A 15,897-nucleotide genomic window follows, 5' to 3' on the forward strand; every position below is an offset into this window, starting at 1 on the left:
CATCCTTTCTGAATTCCAATTTATATGGAACCAGCTGTTTTAAGCCAAGGCAGTAAAAATTAAATAATAATATATATATTTTTTCATATAAAATATATAAATTATAGTTGGAGATGGACAGAAAGACGGTTTTATTATCAGATCATCCAAAAAGATATTACGTTACTTGATAAGGAAGAATTTACTTTAAATTCATTTAAATTAGTGCAATGGATACAAAAAAAATTGCTAAGTTAATTTTTAATATAATACCGGTAATATTTCATAATAAAACCACAATTTCAAATGATGAAAATGAATAATAGGATAAAACGATCATCCAATGTTTCCGATATAAGTGTTTGCATATAGCAAATATTAAGGGGAAAAAAAGTGATTTATGGTAATAAAAAAATAACTTTTTATATATCTACTCCTACTAATTTGAAGTGGATAGGTAGGTAAGTGACAAAATTCAACAAACATAAACGCAAGGTTGTGCATTTTTCAGGTTTTTGAATAATAAGGAACCGGGATTTAATGGAGATATTTAACCCTGTAATGTGCCACTCAAGAGATATTGACCCAAAATAATTTTTTTCTTTTTTATGTCAAGCTACAAGGTCCTTCTTAAATATGTAGAGCAATTTTGAGGGCAGTTTACCAAATAGATATCAACAAGCAAGAAAAAGGCTAACCGATAAAATGAAACTTGGATTTGCAGAAACATTTGATTACACTAAAAAAAGACCGGTATAAGAATGGATAATAATATAATAATATCGTATGCTATTATAATATGCTATTATGATATAATAATATCGTATGCTATTATAATATGCTATTATGATATAATAATATCGTATGCTATTATAATATGCTATTATGATATAATAATATCGTATGCTATTATAAAATGCTATTATGATATAATAATATCGTATGCTATTATAATATGCTATTATGATATAATAATATCGTATGCTATTATAATATAATAATATCGTATGCTGTCCATTGAGACTGGAGATACGAAAGTATCTAAGAAGAGGAAGGGGATTATTTGCTACCTACGGAGACGATACATATTCAAATGCAAGGAAAAGTTATATATATATATATATATATATATATATATATATATATATATATTAAAGATATAGGAAATTTGTTAAAAAAAAGTTACGTGCTCTCAGTACCAAATTCCTCATTATTTTAGCCAGGTTTTTAGAGCATTTTATTGCAGTAACCAGTAGACTTTATTCTAGGACAGAAATGCAGAGAATTAACATAATGTAGGTGATAAATCGAATGGCTCCAGTCTTTGTATCACGCGCGGCGGATAATACAAGGCTCTTTTGAGAATTGATGACAGCACGGATGATAAAAGGATATTGTCAAAACGCATATATGATGGATGCTTCGGTATTTCAGCCTGACTGATGCAATTCCCCGCATTCTTAGTATCACCTAAGTCTGTTTTGGGAGGTATCCACGTCCGTCTCAAAAGAAAAAAGAAAGAAACTGATGATATTAAAAATGTCAGCTTGTGAGCCGGGCCCTCTTTACCCAACGCATCCATTCTTCTTAGTCTTCCAGTTCTAATGTTATCAGACGCTTTGAATATAGGGACTGCAAGAAGCGCTGCATATATTATTGGCGCTATATTAAGGAAACATAGAAATAATGTAATAATAAATATCCTTTTAACTTACTATCTAGCTGCACTACATTAATATAACACTAGGGGGAGACATGGTACATTTGATTTAATGGTCATTTTTTTCACTTTATTACTTTCTTTTAAAGCTTTTACGCATCATTTAACTTCCCGATGAGCGTATAAACTTCCTACACAATAACATTATTTTAAAAGGCTTAGCGGTATTTTAGATTTGTTTATTCTAAACATCTTGTGTTAGAGGAATATTTGACAGCATGCACCTGATTTTCTTTTTCCTCATTGGCTGCTTGGTCTTTTTTTTTTTTTTGTAGTTTTTTTTTTTTTTAGAACTTTTCAGAAACTAGCTCCAAAGAGTCTGCCAAGGATGTCAGGGGCAATTATTTGAGAGAAGCAATCTAAAATATAATGGATAATGGAGGTTTTAAGTGTAAGTACGTCACTATGCCTAAAAGGCAGGTCCAGCCAAACAGCCAGGTACTATAGACCCATCTCACCAAGTGTACAGTACCCAATACTATCGAACACAATATCTACCAGTAGGGACTACATGGGATATCATAGAAGGAGCATATAAAGGATCGGGTCATGGTACAGTACTACCTAAATGCCTTTAACTATTGGTAAATTAGAATGGAACTGAAAGAAATAACGTACTTAATACAGAAAAAATAATGCCGTTGGCGGCCAAGGAAGAAATGCACGGGCTTATTACCAATTATTAATAAAAACAAGAAGTAATCACAAAAATGCCCTTTTATTCACAAACTGCTGACATTTAGCAGCTGAAATCTCAAACACAATAATATTTTGCATTTAAAATATGTATTGAAGTATCTGCTTCCCAACATATCAGCGTAAGAAACAATTATAAATACTAGAATAGATGGAAGAGATGGTGGGGAACAAATAATTTTCAAAAAACCCCCCATATTTTTGTAAAAAATGCCATCATTACATAAGTTGAATACATAGCCCCTTACATGCCAGATTTACAAAGAACAATTATTAACAATTTTAAAGATTTTCCTCCACTTTACCCTTATTTTTATAGGGCAAACAAATAATAAAAAAAACACATTTCCCTGCAAAATGTATCGGTCAAAATTATATAAAAATAATTGTGATTCTGTGTATATATATATATATATATATATATATATATATATATATATATATATATATATATATATTTAAAAGATATTTTTTTTATAACAAGCAACACAATTTTAATAAATGTAAATAAAAAAAAGTCTAGGAATGGAAATATATTTTTTTTATATATTTTCTGACATTTCTACAAATGCAACTTAGATACAACAAAAACATTTAAAATGGAATGACTTTGTCTCTATGAAAAAGTTTGGCCGCGTTAAAGCGGCGCGCGGTGCTTTACCTGGACGACTTCTTGGATGGCAAGCTCTTGGGATGACTGAAACACAATAGAGCGTGGAGAACAAGTAACGGGGTGTTATACGGGGCGAGAATCAGAAGCTACCCATGTAAGGTATAGATCACGGCCTGGGAGGTGACGGCTCTGACGCTCGCTATCTTAGTCCCTTTATCACATTTCAAATTTGCCAGACATTCCTAAGCTTATCTCGGCCGCTTAGTGAGACCGGTTTAAAGGGAATTGTGATACATTTATAAGTAGGACAGCACAATGCAGTATTCTATTAACAGTCATGAATATTATATATATATATATATATATATATATATATATATATATATATATATATTACCTGGAACTGATCCATAACGGACTCTAGATGTAGGGTATTCGGAAACGTGCACCAAGCAGGCTTTTGTTACATGGAGCTGTTGTGCGTCTCCTTCGTTATTGGTGCAAATAAAGGCACATTTCACTTTTTTTTGGTGCAATTACTTTTCATGTTATATCACGTGGCATAAACAGCGCCATGTTGTGATCTCTAAAGGGCTTCCAAGCTGGGAGAACTATCTTCACCAATATTAGCAGAGGATCATAGGAAGGCGCGAAACATCAAATACGTGTACGAAACATCAAATAAATCAAAGGAACTATTTATTACATACATTTTTCTTCACCCAAAGGATAAAACGTATGGGCGTTCCTCCTCTATATGACAATATCATGGTTACCGTACACAGGAGCTACTTTAGTTTTTCTTAAAAATTGGAAAAACCTTAAATTAAGCAATGGATACACCGGTATAAATAAACTCACACAGCATGGATCCCTCTCAACAGCAACAGTGTTTTTAACGCAAAATAGAAAGAAAATAATAATAATAATAAATATTAAATAAGATTAAGATACAAAGTTACTTAACATGTACTGGAATGAAGTCCTGCCAGAGCTCCTATTTTCTTTATGGATATCTAATGGTGTTGGAGAAGTAAATTGATTACATTGTGCCCTCCATTCTTTGGAGGGGAGAAAAAAAAACAAAAACAAAAAAAACCACACAAAACAAATATATTATATATATAACTGCTACAAAAAACACAGAAGATTAAAAAAAAAAAAGCAATGAGTTATGATAAATTGACTCAACATTTCCCTTCCCTTTTTATTATTGGCGTTACATCACAGGCATTCGGAAAATGATAGGAAATTAATGACATCACTAGATAAAGCATCGATGTAATCACCGGGTCACTCCAGCTTCGATGTGTTTATGGAGAAGTTTGCGTGATCACATTGTAAGGGAGCGGCATCGGAGAAGAGAATTACATTCTGGTGACGAGCGGAGGTTTATCACGGTTCAGCGTGTGTTCGCGCAGCACTAACGAGACGTCGGAGGCTCGTAAAACGCGGCTCTCCGAGTTATCGTTCAGAAAAGGTATCCGCCGGGTTACGCTCCGGGTTTTATGGAGCTCTAGAGAACGCCTGCATAATTAGACGTGGATTCAAACATCCACCGACCACATGTCTCAGGCTGCCATCAGATTCCAATCGAATACCCAGATAACAGTTTGTGGCTGAAGGAGAACTCGCCTGGAAAGCGATATTTAAGATCGCAGAACTGGGATTATTGTCGTTACAGAGCATTCTAGGAGAGCTGATGTGAGACAGCGACTGCCCCCGACTCCTAGTTCATTCTCCTTGGATTTTTTTCCCTCTTAGAAGAAGATTTAAAGAAGGAACTCTGTTAAGAGCCACAGCATTGCAAGTGAGGAGATTATACGTAAACTCTGCGTAAATTGTTGGCGCAATATAAATAAAAGATAATAATAATGAAATATATATGACACACACACACACACACACACACATTACAGTTCAAAGGTTTTTGATCACTGAGCTGTTTTCATGGAAAACAAGGACATTTCTGGCTGTAACATAATTGCAAAAAGGTTTTCTAACGACCGATTAGCCTTTTTAATTAAAACTTGGATTAGCGAACACAACGCGCCATTGGAACCCAGGAGTGATGGGAGGGATAAAGGGCCACTGGAACCCAGGAGTGATGGGAGGGATAAAGGGCCACTGGAACCCAGGAGTGATGGGAGTGATAAAGGGCCACTGGAACCCAGGAGTGATGGGAGTGATAAAGGGCCACTGGAACCCAGGAGTGATGGGCGTGATAAAGGGCCACTGGAACCCAGGAGTGGTGGGAGTGATAATTGCAAACATTAACATCTGCGCTGTATTTCTGATCCATTTCATGTTATTTTAAAGGACACAATCCACTTTTCTTTCAAAAACACAAATTTCTTTAGCGATCCCCAGACTTTTGAACGGTAATGTATATAAATGTTAACGGTAAAAAGTCTCCCAGACACGATCTAAAGCAGGCGGAGTAAATACTGGTCTAGCCTGCAGGATTGACAGGAAAACCTTGAATCGGGTTGAGTAAAGAGGACTGGACTGCCTCTAATTCTTGTACCACTCAAGCCATGATGGGAACTTGTCAGGTGAAAGTGGAAAGGGAGACAGTAATCTCCGGAGAGCTCGGCCCTCGTCTCCTTCTGTATCCAATATACTAAATAAAATGATCAGTCCGAGAAAAGGGCTACAGAGGAAGCCTGGAGGGGGTTTAAATGAAAAAGGAACGCTGTGTAAATTTGCACATTAGTAATTCACAAAATTAATAATAATAATTTATATATAAAAAAAAAAAAAAAATTTGGTATCTCAAGGAAAAAAAATCCCACAGGATTTTACGACAAACATAGAATTAGTCAGCAAATAAGAACCACTCTGCCCATCAAACCTTACTTAAAATAATACCACATCAGATATTCTAAGAGTGATTTTATTCTTAAAAATTCAACTTTAGGAAACCGGTTCACACAAAACAATAAATAGAATAAATATTTCCATGTAATTACATATTAGAACCATGTCATTAACTATCCAAATGTATTTTACGGGGTTAAACGTCATTAATTTGTTACTGAACGTCTCATCTGCTTTACGACTTTGCATCCCTAAGAACAAAAATCACATGGTGATTGGCGACACTGATTCCGTTCCGTCTTCATTCAAAATTAGCTGAAATAGGACGATTGTATAAAAATTTGACGACAGAATATAATTTTTTGGAGTGTGTCTGGAGCCTGACTACATAATAATGGGGGGGGGGGGAGGCCAAATCATGGTCAAAAGGTCCCTTTAAGGGGCTGTTAGATGTGGGAAATAGTATCGGAAAAACTTACAATTATAAGTTACGCGCGTATAAAGCGCAAATCTATTTAACAACTTCATTAAAGTCCGAATGAAGACATGAAGAAGCGGCTTCGATCACGGCTCCGACGGCTGTCCCCCCAAATCATCCGTCCGTTCAAACGTGGCGACGTGATCTCGTTTCCAATCAATGCTTTCCGTGGCGGTGAAACCCGAATCCTTTGCCACTTTTGTCACTATGGAAACGTAGCTTTTTAACTTTTCTGTTTGGAGATCCACCATGAATCTGATAAAAATAAAAATAAAAAAAATACAACATTATAAAAAAAAAAATATATATAAAAAAAAAAAAAAACCAGTACTAGTGTCTCGAATCCCCTTAAAGGACAGCAAACAAAAAAATATATAATATGTTAAATACAAACTGCTCATCTCAGTCAAACTTTAGGGGTTACATAAAAAGATGCTTTCTGGTGCAAAGTGATGCAGTCACCACGGAAACCAACTGCTGATGGTTTCAATTTGCACGAAAATCTATATTGAGCCCTTATTATATAACGCACTGGCAATCTACATTGTTACCTGCCCTAGAACTCATTCATGGCGCGCGTCTAATTCCATCACCCACGGCGTACGGTCACCGGATCACTCAAGCTATTTAAAACTTGACCCAACTCTACATTGTACAGGGCAGCCAGTTAACCCTTGTTGGAGAGCGGCTCGCACTCCGCACCCCCTTGTGTGGTGGGAATATTTCCTATATTGGAAATCATGTAATAAATGTAACAAGTAAGAAATAAAAAGCCGTGAGTAACCAGTCGCCGGACTCGCTCTGGAATGGGTTTCAGGACTGGAATGGTTGTAAATAACTTTACAGCTTACTGGGTTCCAAAGGCACGTTGTGTTCGCTGATCCGAGTTTAAGTTTAAAAGGCTAATGGATCTTTAGAAAAACCCATTTTGCAATTATGTTGCAGCCAGAAATATCCTCGTTTTCCAGTGACCCCAAACTTTTGAACGGCAGGATACGTTTGTTTTTTTTTTTAATTGTAAGAGATGCAAGATTTAAGTCTGACCACCAGGCCGAGAAGACCTCAGGAGATACGCAACACCTTCAGAAATACATACTTTGTGAGTTCCAAAACAAGAGTGGCCTTTCTGGCGGACACCAGCTTGTATTCAGGTTTCAGATTGTGAACCATGCTGGGGAGAAATAAAAATATTATAACAACAATAATAAAAAAAACCCTTTATGACGTTTCTAAATATCTGAATTCAGTAGAACTTTAGTCTTTGAGTTTGCCAGAAAAACACATAAAAAACACCTACGTGGGAGGCTGGCTGACAAAATGTAGACTGAACGGGGACTTTTAGTACTTTATTGTTGAAATTATGGGGAGCGGGGCGACGATACTGACGGGAGAGCATGAAAGTATTTCTGCTTCTACCAGGTACAGATCGCTATATAGAGGATTTAATCAATCCATGGGGGTTTTAATGGCGGCAGCTCATCTAATTAATGAATATATAAAATATCCATGCTGAGGCCAAGGGACACTCCAAGCCATCGTGAGCTTCAACGCGTATCAGAGGTCCGTACACATATATATAGCCACTATAGCCCTAATGCCATCTTTTCTAGAAGCTAAGAATATGCCGTGGGACCGGGTGTTTCCAGCCCTAGAGGACACAATAACCTGAAAAGAAACATTTATACATTAAATTGCGAAAATAGAATACATTTGTCTTCCAAACACCTTATATAGGTTGTGTCTAGGCCTCCCAACAAAAGAAAGCGTCCCTGTAATATAACAGAGCAGGATGGGCATCTCGATATGAAATCGTATTGATGATGGAAGACGGGCTTCACCTGCAGGAGAAGTACAGGAGGTTGAACAGGTTGTGGAATCTGCTCTTCCGATGAAGATCGCTTACGGAGTTAAGGGGCAAGAAATGGATCTCCACGTCGCTCAGCGGGATGAAACCTGAAAGAATACAACATCGGATTATCAACGAGAAAAGAGCTCGGACTTAACGATCACAAAAAGGGGAGAGAAAGAAAAAAACTAAAGGGTAAGCTCACTAACTTAAGGGTTTGCTCGGCTTCTCCGGCTCGGCGTTTCCGTTCGTACGCTCGGTTGCGTTCTTGGTTTCTTCGGCAGAGGTATCGGAGAGGGGGCTGGAAGGAAAAGCAGGGGGACGTCTTGTAGGTTCGGAATCTGCTTTGTCTGCTGCTGGAAGAGTATATTTCTGTCCGGTGACCAACTCGTGGAATAAGGAGAGGACGTTGTATTGTGTGATTTCTTGAGCTGACTAGAAGAAGAAATAGATATATTTACAAACACATATATATAAATCTATATTATATACACTGAAAACCCACGTATAATATGTAAGTCCAGGCACATAATGTATAAAATCACAAACAAATTACCTTTACATGGACTCCATTAGCCGTGATTAGCAAGCCCTTCTCTTCCGTTTCAATTCCAAAGGCTATGTAAGGGCTGGTAATTATGTCGCCCCAGTACCCCCGGGCTCGCACCCTTCCACTTCTCTAGGGCCGAGACAACAAAGCAAAATGTTAATAAGAAATAATAAAGATAAAAAGGAAACATCAGTGCCAAAATACAAACACACTTTCTTTAAAATGCCCATTTTATATTAAAGGGACACTCCAGGCATCCTATACATTTAAATGCATATTCCACGGTCCCTTTAACCCCTTCACGACAAAGACCGTGCATGTACGAGCTCACAATGCATTGTCCTTAATGGGTTAAAAATCGCAAAGTATCAGCTAATCAGCCATCCAAGCGGCTCTTTGTTCGAGACATCATGGAGGATGTGGATTCACGGGCTGCTCTTTAAATTAAAGTCTAAAAATGATTAACGGCACAATTAGGTGGGTTATAAGCCCCTAATAGATTCATTTACAAGCTTGCAGCACCACCTACATAGTCTCGCCAATCGCTTTGGATTATCCTTTTATATAGAAATTGCCCAATTATCATTTGGACAGCCGGTAAATTACTCGTCTACATTACGGGCTCTTATCTTGTTAAAACCTCAGCGCAAGTGGCTTTTCGTGGCCTCTTTCTGTATTTCCTACCATCTGCTGCAGGGACAACGCAAGTCCCTTCTGGCCAAGTAGGAGACATTTGCATCGATGACGTCATAGGAAGGGGACGCGGGAACACGTTTTGAAGTCACATATTTAAAGAAGGATGAAGGCCAGATTTTTGAATTACGGAAGTCCCTGCCCCCCAGCAGAGGGTTTCCACGATAAACAGAAATATTAGGTTTAAAAACCAGACAGGTGATTATTGAACGTGTCCTACAGATACCGGAGAAGATTATTAAACACACACACAGCTAAATTGGAAGCAGGCGCTGTGATCTCCCTCGGGACAGGTGGCAGGTACATGAGGGGGGCGCATGTGCTTCAATACTTTGGGCAACCAAGCTTTTTGCACTTCTGCTTAAAAGGCCAGTTGGGGAGATTATGACCCAAGAAACAGGAGTTCCTGGTGGACCCTACGGGGCAGACTCCTTTTTTTATACTTTGTTTATTATACCCAGCTAAATTTTTATAACATTTTTCATTGAAACAAGCACTGTACAGATACTGCTAACACAGAGCACAAACATACTCACGTGTGCTACACTCATGTACGAGGCCAGGGTTTTGTTGGGAACGTCATAAATTCCTTCACGTATCACAAACGCTACCCCTTTCTCTCGCCAGCGGGTGTAATCCGCTCCGTTGATGACGCCGGCCTGGAAAGATAACGGGGAGAATGAAACCCCACTTCACGGGAGAGAGGTTTGGAAAAAATTGACATCACTAAAGCTTACCAGACCCGCAATGTTAAAATGGGAATATTATAACCGCTGAGCCAGGCTTAAACGCCAACAGAACACACACACACACAAACACTTACACCTTCCGGTGTTACGTGCAACTTGGTCTGGGCCCAGCAACACAGCAGCCCCAAACATACCTGGCAGACAAAACGGTAAACGCACACCATCCTCTACATGCTTTTAAAAAACCATACATACTATTAGAAACACTTTTATATGAAACGCAGCAGAAGAGCAAAAATGTAACACAAAGGCAACCGTATGCATTCGATATTAAGACGGTTGGGGTGATCTGAAGTCACGGGGAAGCTCGTCCTCTCACCGCCTTATATACCTTGGTTAATTCACAATCAAGCCTGCATGTCCGCTATTCTGCTAGCAGAGCTCCCTCTGAGAATAAACACTGCTGAGAAACCAGGTTTTTTTTGTATAAAGAATTGTGATTTGGGGGGGCGGAGCGAGCGCTCAGCGAAGATGGCTGCATAAGCTGGTAGCTCTGCTCACCATCCGACTTTTTAAGCATTTATTCCGCTAGACCCGACCGATGGGGAAGACTAACCGCGCGGGGGCGACCCCTAGAGCCTCTGGGTCCAGGGACAGACCGTCTAATCCGTCTGTTCGGTCGTTTTTCCAGGCCCCGCACGACCACGACTCCCGAGACTCGGAGCCCAAAATGGCGCCGTCTCCCACTAGTCAAGTCAGCGAGTGCTCGGACGACGGCCTTCGCGACCAGGACTCGAGCTACCCACCTTCGCTGGCTGCGGGACTCTCGTGGCAGGAGGCCCTTAAAGCGCTCCCGACAAAGGCCGACCTGGTGGCCGTGATCGATACCTCGCTGGAGCAGGCCCTTCAAGGAGTCCGAGCCGACCTCGTGGTAATCAAGCACGACCTGAAACACCTGGGAGATCGCGTGCTTGCACTCGAAGACAACCACTCGGCGGCCTGTGCTCGTATTGACGCTCACTCCTCCGCTTTACATGACCACACCGAATCGTTTCTGCAAATCCGACGTCAGCTGGAGGACCTGGATAATCGGGGTAGGAGAAATAATCTCCGAATCCGTGGCCTACCTGAGTCGGTCCCTCCGGAGTCACTCCGCCAGACGCTGCAGTCGGTTTTCAACTCGCTCCTCAAGTTGCCGGATGATGCCCCTATTCATTTTGATAGGGCCCACCGTGCTCTGCGACCGAGGGGTTCTCCGTCCTCCCCGCCCAGAGATGTTGTGTGCTGCTTCCATGAGTACACGGTCAAGGAGGCGGTTTTGAAGGCCTGTCGTACCGCTGGCGCTGTGGAGTATGAAGGGGAGAAGCTCTCCATTTACCAGGATCTCTCCCCGATCACCCTTCAGAAGCGGAGGGCGTTGCGGCCCCTTACAGCAGCGCTCCGGGAGGCTGCCATTCCCTATCAGTGGGGTTTTCCTTTTATGCTGCTTGCCAGACGGGACGGCGACACCTTCACCTTGCGACACCCTGGGGACTTGAAGCCTTTTCTGGAGGATCTCCACTTACCTGCCCTTGAGGTTCCTGACTGGGATGCGGCTCCAGCGGCTCTCCCACCTTTATCGGACCCGGCTGCCTCCTGGATACCACACTCCAATCGGAGGAAGAGGACCAGACGTGCCCCAGCGACATCGGCTGATACCGGTTAACCACCTTCGCTTCCTGCAGTATTTGGACGCTCTCTTCGTCATCACGGACTGTTCTCTACTTGGGACTGCTTTCCACCTCCCTCCAGCTGAACTTTATGCGGCACCGGTCGGCGTTTATACCCGTCGTTTGTACCTCCGACCAGGTATCATGGACTGGGGCTCTTGCCCCACTCGAGTATATCGTTTATCATTTATCGCACTCGCATTACTATTTTTTTTTTTTTCTTCTTTATGATTTTTCGCTGATTTTCCGCCGTTTTTCCGTCGCGCGTCGGCATTTATGTTTTTTTATCATGTTTTTCCTTTTTTCCGCTATACGTTTATGTTTTATTTACGGGTTTATGAGCCTCGCCGTTTACAGACACGGCTGCCACCTCTCTACAAGTCCTACTGAACGTTTTCTCCGCATATACACTTCGGAGACTGGCCGCTCGACGGCCTTGTATATCGGTATCTGCTCTTGATGTCCTGGTTCAGATGGTTTGTTTGATCTGACCCCTCACATGGGGTTAGCTCTGGCTCCCCATGTCCGGATGTGTCACTCGTTTCTCCTTTTTCCGCTTCTTTCTCCTTGCTGTTTCCCCCCCTTTTTTCCCCTGCCAATGGTGGGGATCTATCTTTTTCTGCCCTCTCGGACGGTGTAGCAGGGACATACTTCTTCCTTCTTGTTCCTCTTCTCATTCCCTATTCCTTTCTTCCTGCCTTTTCTCTCCTGCTCTCGTGGGCTTTCCCCCCCCCCGAGCACTCCTGTCCTCCTTGGGACAGTGAATTTGGGACTCCCTGAAGTCCCCCAGCTCATTTGTCGTCGACACTCAGTGTCGCGGTGATAGGTTATCCTGTGGCCTATCTTCACTCTATGCACTACACTTCACGTATGTGTTTATTTTCCTGTTATGTTGTTTTGTTTTTGTTCTTGGTTTGTTTGACCTGTGGTGGCTCTTCTCTTCTAATTTGGCTACATGTCAGCCCTAACTCTGTCCTCTGATCACTTGCAATTGGTGACGCTTAATATAAGGGGCTTGAATAAACCGGAACAACGTTCCAAGCTTTGTTCTTTCCTCCGCTCTTCCAAATCGCACATAGCTTTTCTTCAGGAGACTCATTTTAGGCAGGGCCAGGAACATAGACTTTTGGATAGGCACTTCTCTCACTCCTTCTTCTCCAGTTCCCCTTCCTCGAAGACTAAAGGTGTGGCCCTCCTTATTCATAAGAGGGTCCGGTTCCGCCTTTTGGAGGACTGGAGGGACGATGAGGGGCGCTGTATATTTGTGAAAGGTTATATTGGCTCCCAGAAGGTTACCCTGGCGAATCTCTATGCCCCTAATAAATCGCAGGGTCGTTATATTATTTCGATGCTTAATAAATTGGCGGACTTCCAGGAGGGGGTTACGGTCCTAGGTGGTGATTTTAATATGGTGTTTGACCCTCGGGTGGATACCTCCTCTGGACGGTCGCACCTCCCATACTCTCTCATTCGTAAAGTCCTCAGGCACCTTAAATTCAACCAACTAATTGACACATGGAGGACGCTGCATCCTGGAGAGCGGGATTATACCCACTTTTCTGCTCCCCATGCCCTGTACTCTAGGATAGACACTTTTTTTATCTCCCATTTTCACCTCTCCTTCCTGCGCTCTGCTGTGATTGGTCCTACTACTATAAGCGATCATGCTCCGGTTTTCCTGAGGCTCTCTCTGACTGCTCTCCCTAGACCCCAGTGGAGTTGGAGGCTTAATGAGTCGTTGTTGGACGACCCCCATAATGTGTCGACTTTATCCTCTCATATTGCTCATTATTTCGCGGACAATCTGACACCTGATGTTCCTGCGTCGGTTGTTTGGGAGGCCCACAAGGCGGTGGTAAGAGGCCATTTGATCGGCATGGGGGCGGCGGCCAAGCGTGTTCACTCAGAGGGCGTTCTTTCTTTGATACGGCAAATTGCGCTTCTGGAATTGCGTCATAAGGCTACTCTTCTCCCGGCTTTACAGCTTCAGCTTACTACCCTCCGCGCTCGCCTGGCGTCTTTGTTGGATACGCGCATCAAGCGTAATTTTCTGCTTACGCGTCATTTATTTTATGAGCTTGGCGATAAGCCGGGTAAGCTTCTGGCTCGAGCCCTGCGGGCCAAGAGGGCTCAGACTTACCTGACTAGGATACGTGATCGTCATAATACACTTCACTTTCATTCCCATAAAATTGCTGAATGCTTCCAACAGTATTATTCATCTCTCTATAATCTCCCTTCGGATCCGCGCCCTGGTTGCGATATCCATGCGGCCACCTCTGATTTTTTGTCCGCACATCTTCCCAGGGCTCTCGCTACGGAAGAAAGTGCACTCCTAGAGGACCCGATTACTCTGTCGGAAATTGAACTTGCGGTTAACAATTCCCCACCTGGTAAGAGTCCGGGTCCGGACGGCTTTTCTGCCGTCTATTATAAAAAATTTCTTCCACTATTAGGCCCCCATTTGGTGACCCATTTCAACGCTATTGCCAGGGGTGAGCCCTTTGACCCTGGGGCGCTTGATGCTAGCATTGTGGTAATCCCTAAGCCGGATAAAAATTTGGACCTGTGTAGTAGCTACCGGCCGATTTCGCTGATCAACGTAGATGTTAAGTTGTTCGCTAAGGTGCTTGCCAACCGCCTCCGTCCTCTTCTGCCTGGTCTGATCCACCCGGATCAGGTGGGATTTGTGCCGGGGAGGGAGGCACGAGACAACACGATTAAGGTCGTCGACCTGTTGGCACATGCCCATCACTCTGGCACCCCGCTGGTCTTGGCCTCGATGGACGCCGAAAAGGCGTTTGATCGGGTCTCTTGGCCCTTCTTGTTCCGGGTCCTGGAGGGTGTTGGTTTAGGCTCTCGGTTCCTGACGTGTGTGCGCGCCTTGTATTCTTCACCGTCTGCCCGGGTCACGGTTAACGGCGTTCAGTCCGATCGGTTTGTGCTCGCTAACGGTACACGGCAGGGTTGCCCCCTTTCCCCCCTTTTGTTCCTCCTCGTGGTTGAGCCCCTTGCGATGGCGGTCCGTGCACACCCGGACATCTCGGGTATTACTGTTGCGGGCCGTTCCCATGTGATTTCCTTGTTTGCTGATGATGTCTTGGTGACGTTATCTGATCCGGGTCGCTCCCTTCCTGCGTTGCTCTCGGTCCTCGACCGCTTCCTCTTTATTTCTAATTATAAGATTAATCTATCCAAGTCCGAGGTGATGGGGTTTCGTTTGACCCCGGAACTCTCTCGCCATATCCGTACTACTATGCCCTTTCGGTGGAAAGTAGACTGCATTAAATATTTAGGAGTCCGTATCCCTGCGGCTTTGTCTAAGATTAAGGATCTCAATTTTGATCCCCTCCTGTGCACCCTCCTAGCTGATTTGCACCGGTGGGCTTTCCCTCATGTGTCCTGGTTTGGGAGGGTCAGTGTTCTGAAGATGAACATTCTTCCCCGCTTTTTGTATTTTTTTCAAACCCTACCTATCTTTCTTCCCCGCTCCTATTTCCGTAAATGTCATGGGGCTTTTCTCCGCTTCATATGGAAGGGCAGGCCGCCGAGACTTTCTTTCTCTTATCTGACGAGACCTAAGACGCAGGGAGGGTTGGGTCTCCCTAACCTGGAACTTTACTGGCGGGCGGCTCACCTACGGCGTGTTGTTGAGTGGTCAGTTGGGGCAAATCGCCTTTGGGTATCCGTTGAGGCTGCTGCTATATCTTGCCCGACTGCTGCCCTCCCTTGGGTACCTAATCCACAGCGCTGCGTAGTGCAAGCTCCCCATCCCCTAATTGGCCCCACTCTGAAGGCTCTTGGTCATGCAATGCGGCCGGGGGGTCTTGTGTCTGTCCCTTCCCCCTTGCTTCCCATCACTGGCAATCCGGACTTCCCTCCGGGTAGGGATATTGCTCGCCTGGCGCCCTTGGCGCTTGCTGAAGTCTCTGTTTTACGGGTGTGCCATGTGACACGCGGCTCGGCTCTTAAACCCTTGGCGGAGCTGACGGGGACTGTACATAACTCCTTTTTGACCCTTTTCCTCTACCACCAACTTAAGCATTTTCTTTCCTCGTCCGGGGCTCTCGCTGGGGGTGCATGCTCTCCCACCGCTTTTGAACG

At 42.9% G+C, this 15,897-nt stretch overlaps 1 protein-coding gene across 1 annotated transcript in view; it reads right to left on the minus strand.

Annotated features, from left to right (window-relative positions):
• Nucleotides 1-6,392: 6,392 nt before the first annotated feature.
• The window catches only part of LOC149274403 (dynein axonemal assembly factor 3-like), an 18,254-nt gene continuing 8,749 nt past the window's right edge, over nt 6,393-15,897 (minus strand). The window contains exons 6-11 of the mRNA XM_089505541.1: nt 9,932-10,054; nt 8,709-8,831; nt 8,362-8,587; nt 8,145-8,259; nt 7,403-7,477; nt 6,393-6,561 (exon numbers count right to left, since the gene is read on the minus strand). Coding sequence (XP_089361667.1) covers nt 6,393-6,561; nt 7,403-7,477; nt 8,145-8,259; nt 8,362-8,587; nt 8,709-8,831; nt 9,932-10,054 — 831 coding nt within the window. The remainder of the gene's footprint in view (nt 6,562-7,402; nt 7,478-8,144; nt 8,260-8,361; nt 8,588-8,708; nt 8,832-9,931; nt 10,055-15,897) is intronic.

The sequence above is a fragment of the Sceloporus occidentalis genome, unplaced genomic scaffold (genome assembly GCF_023333645.1).
Source record: "Sceloporus occidentalis isolate IW3139 unplaced genomic scaffold, rSceOcc1.0.p SCAF_333, whole genome shotgun sequence".
NCBI lineage: Eukaryota > Metazoa > Chordata > Lepidosauria > Squamata > Phrynosomatidae > Sceloporus > Sceloporus occidentalis.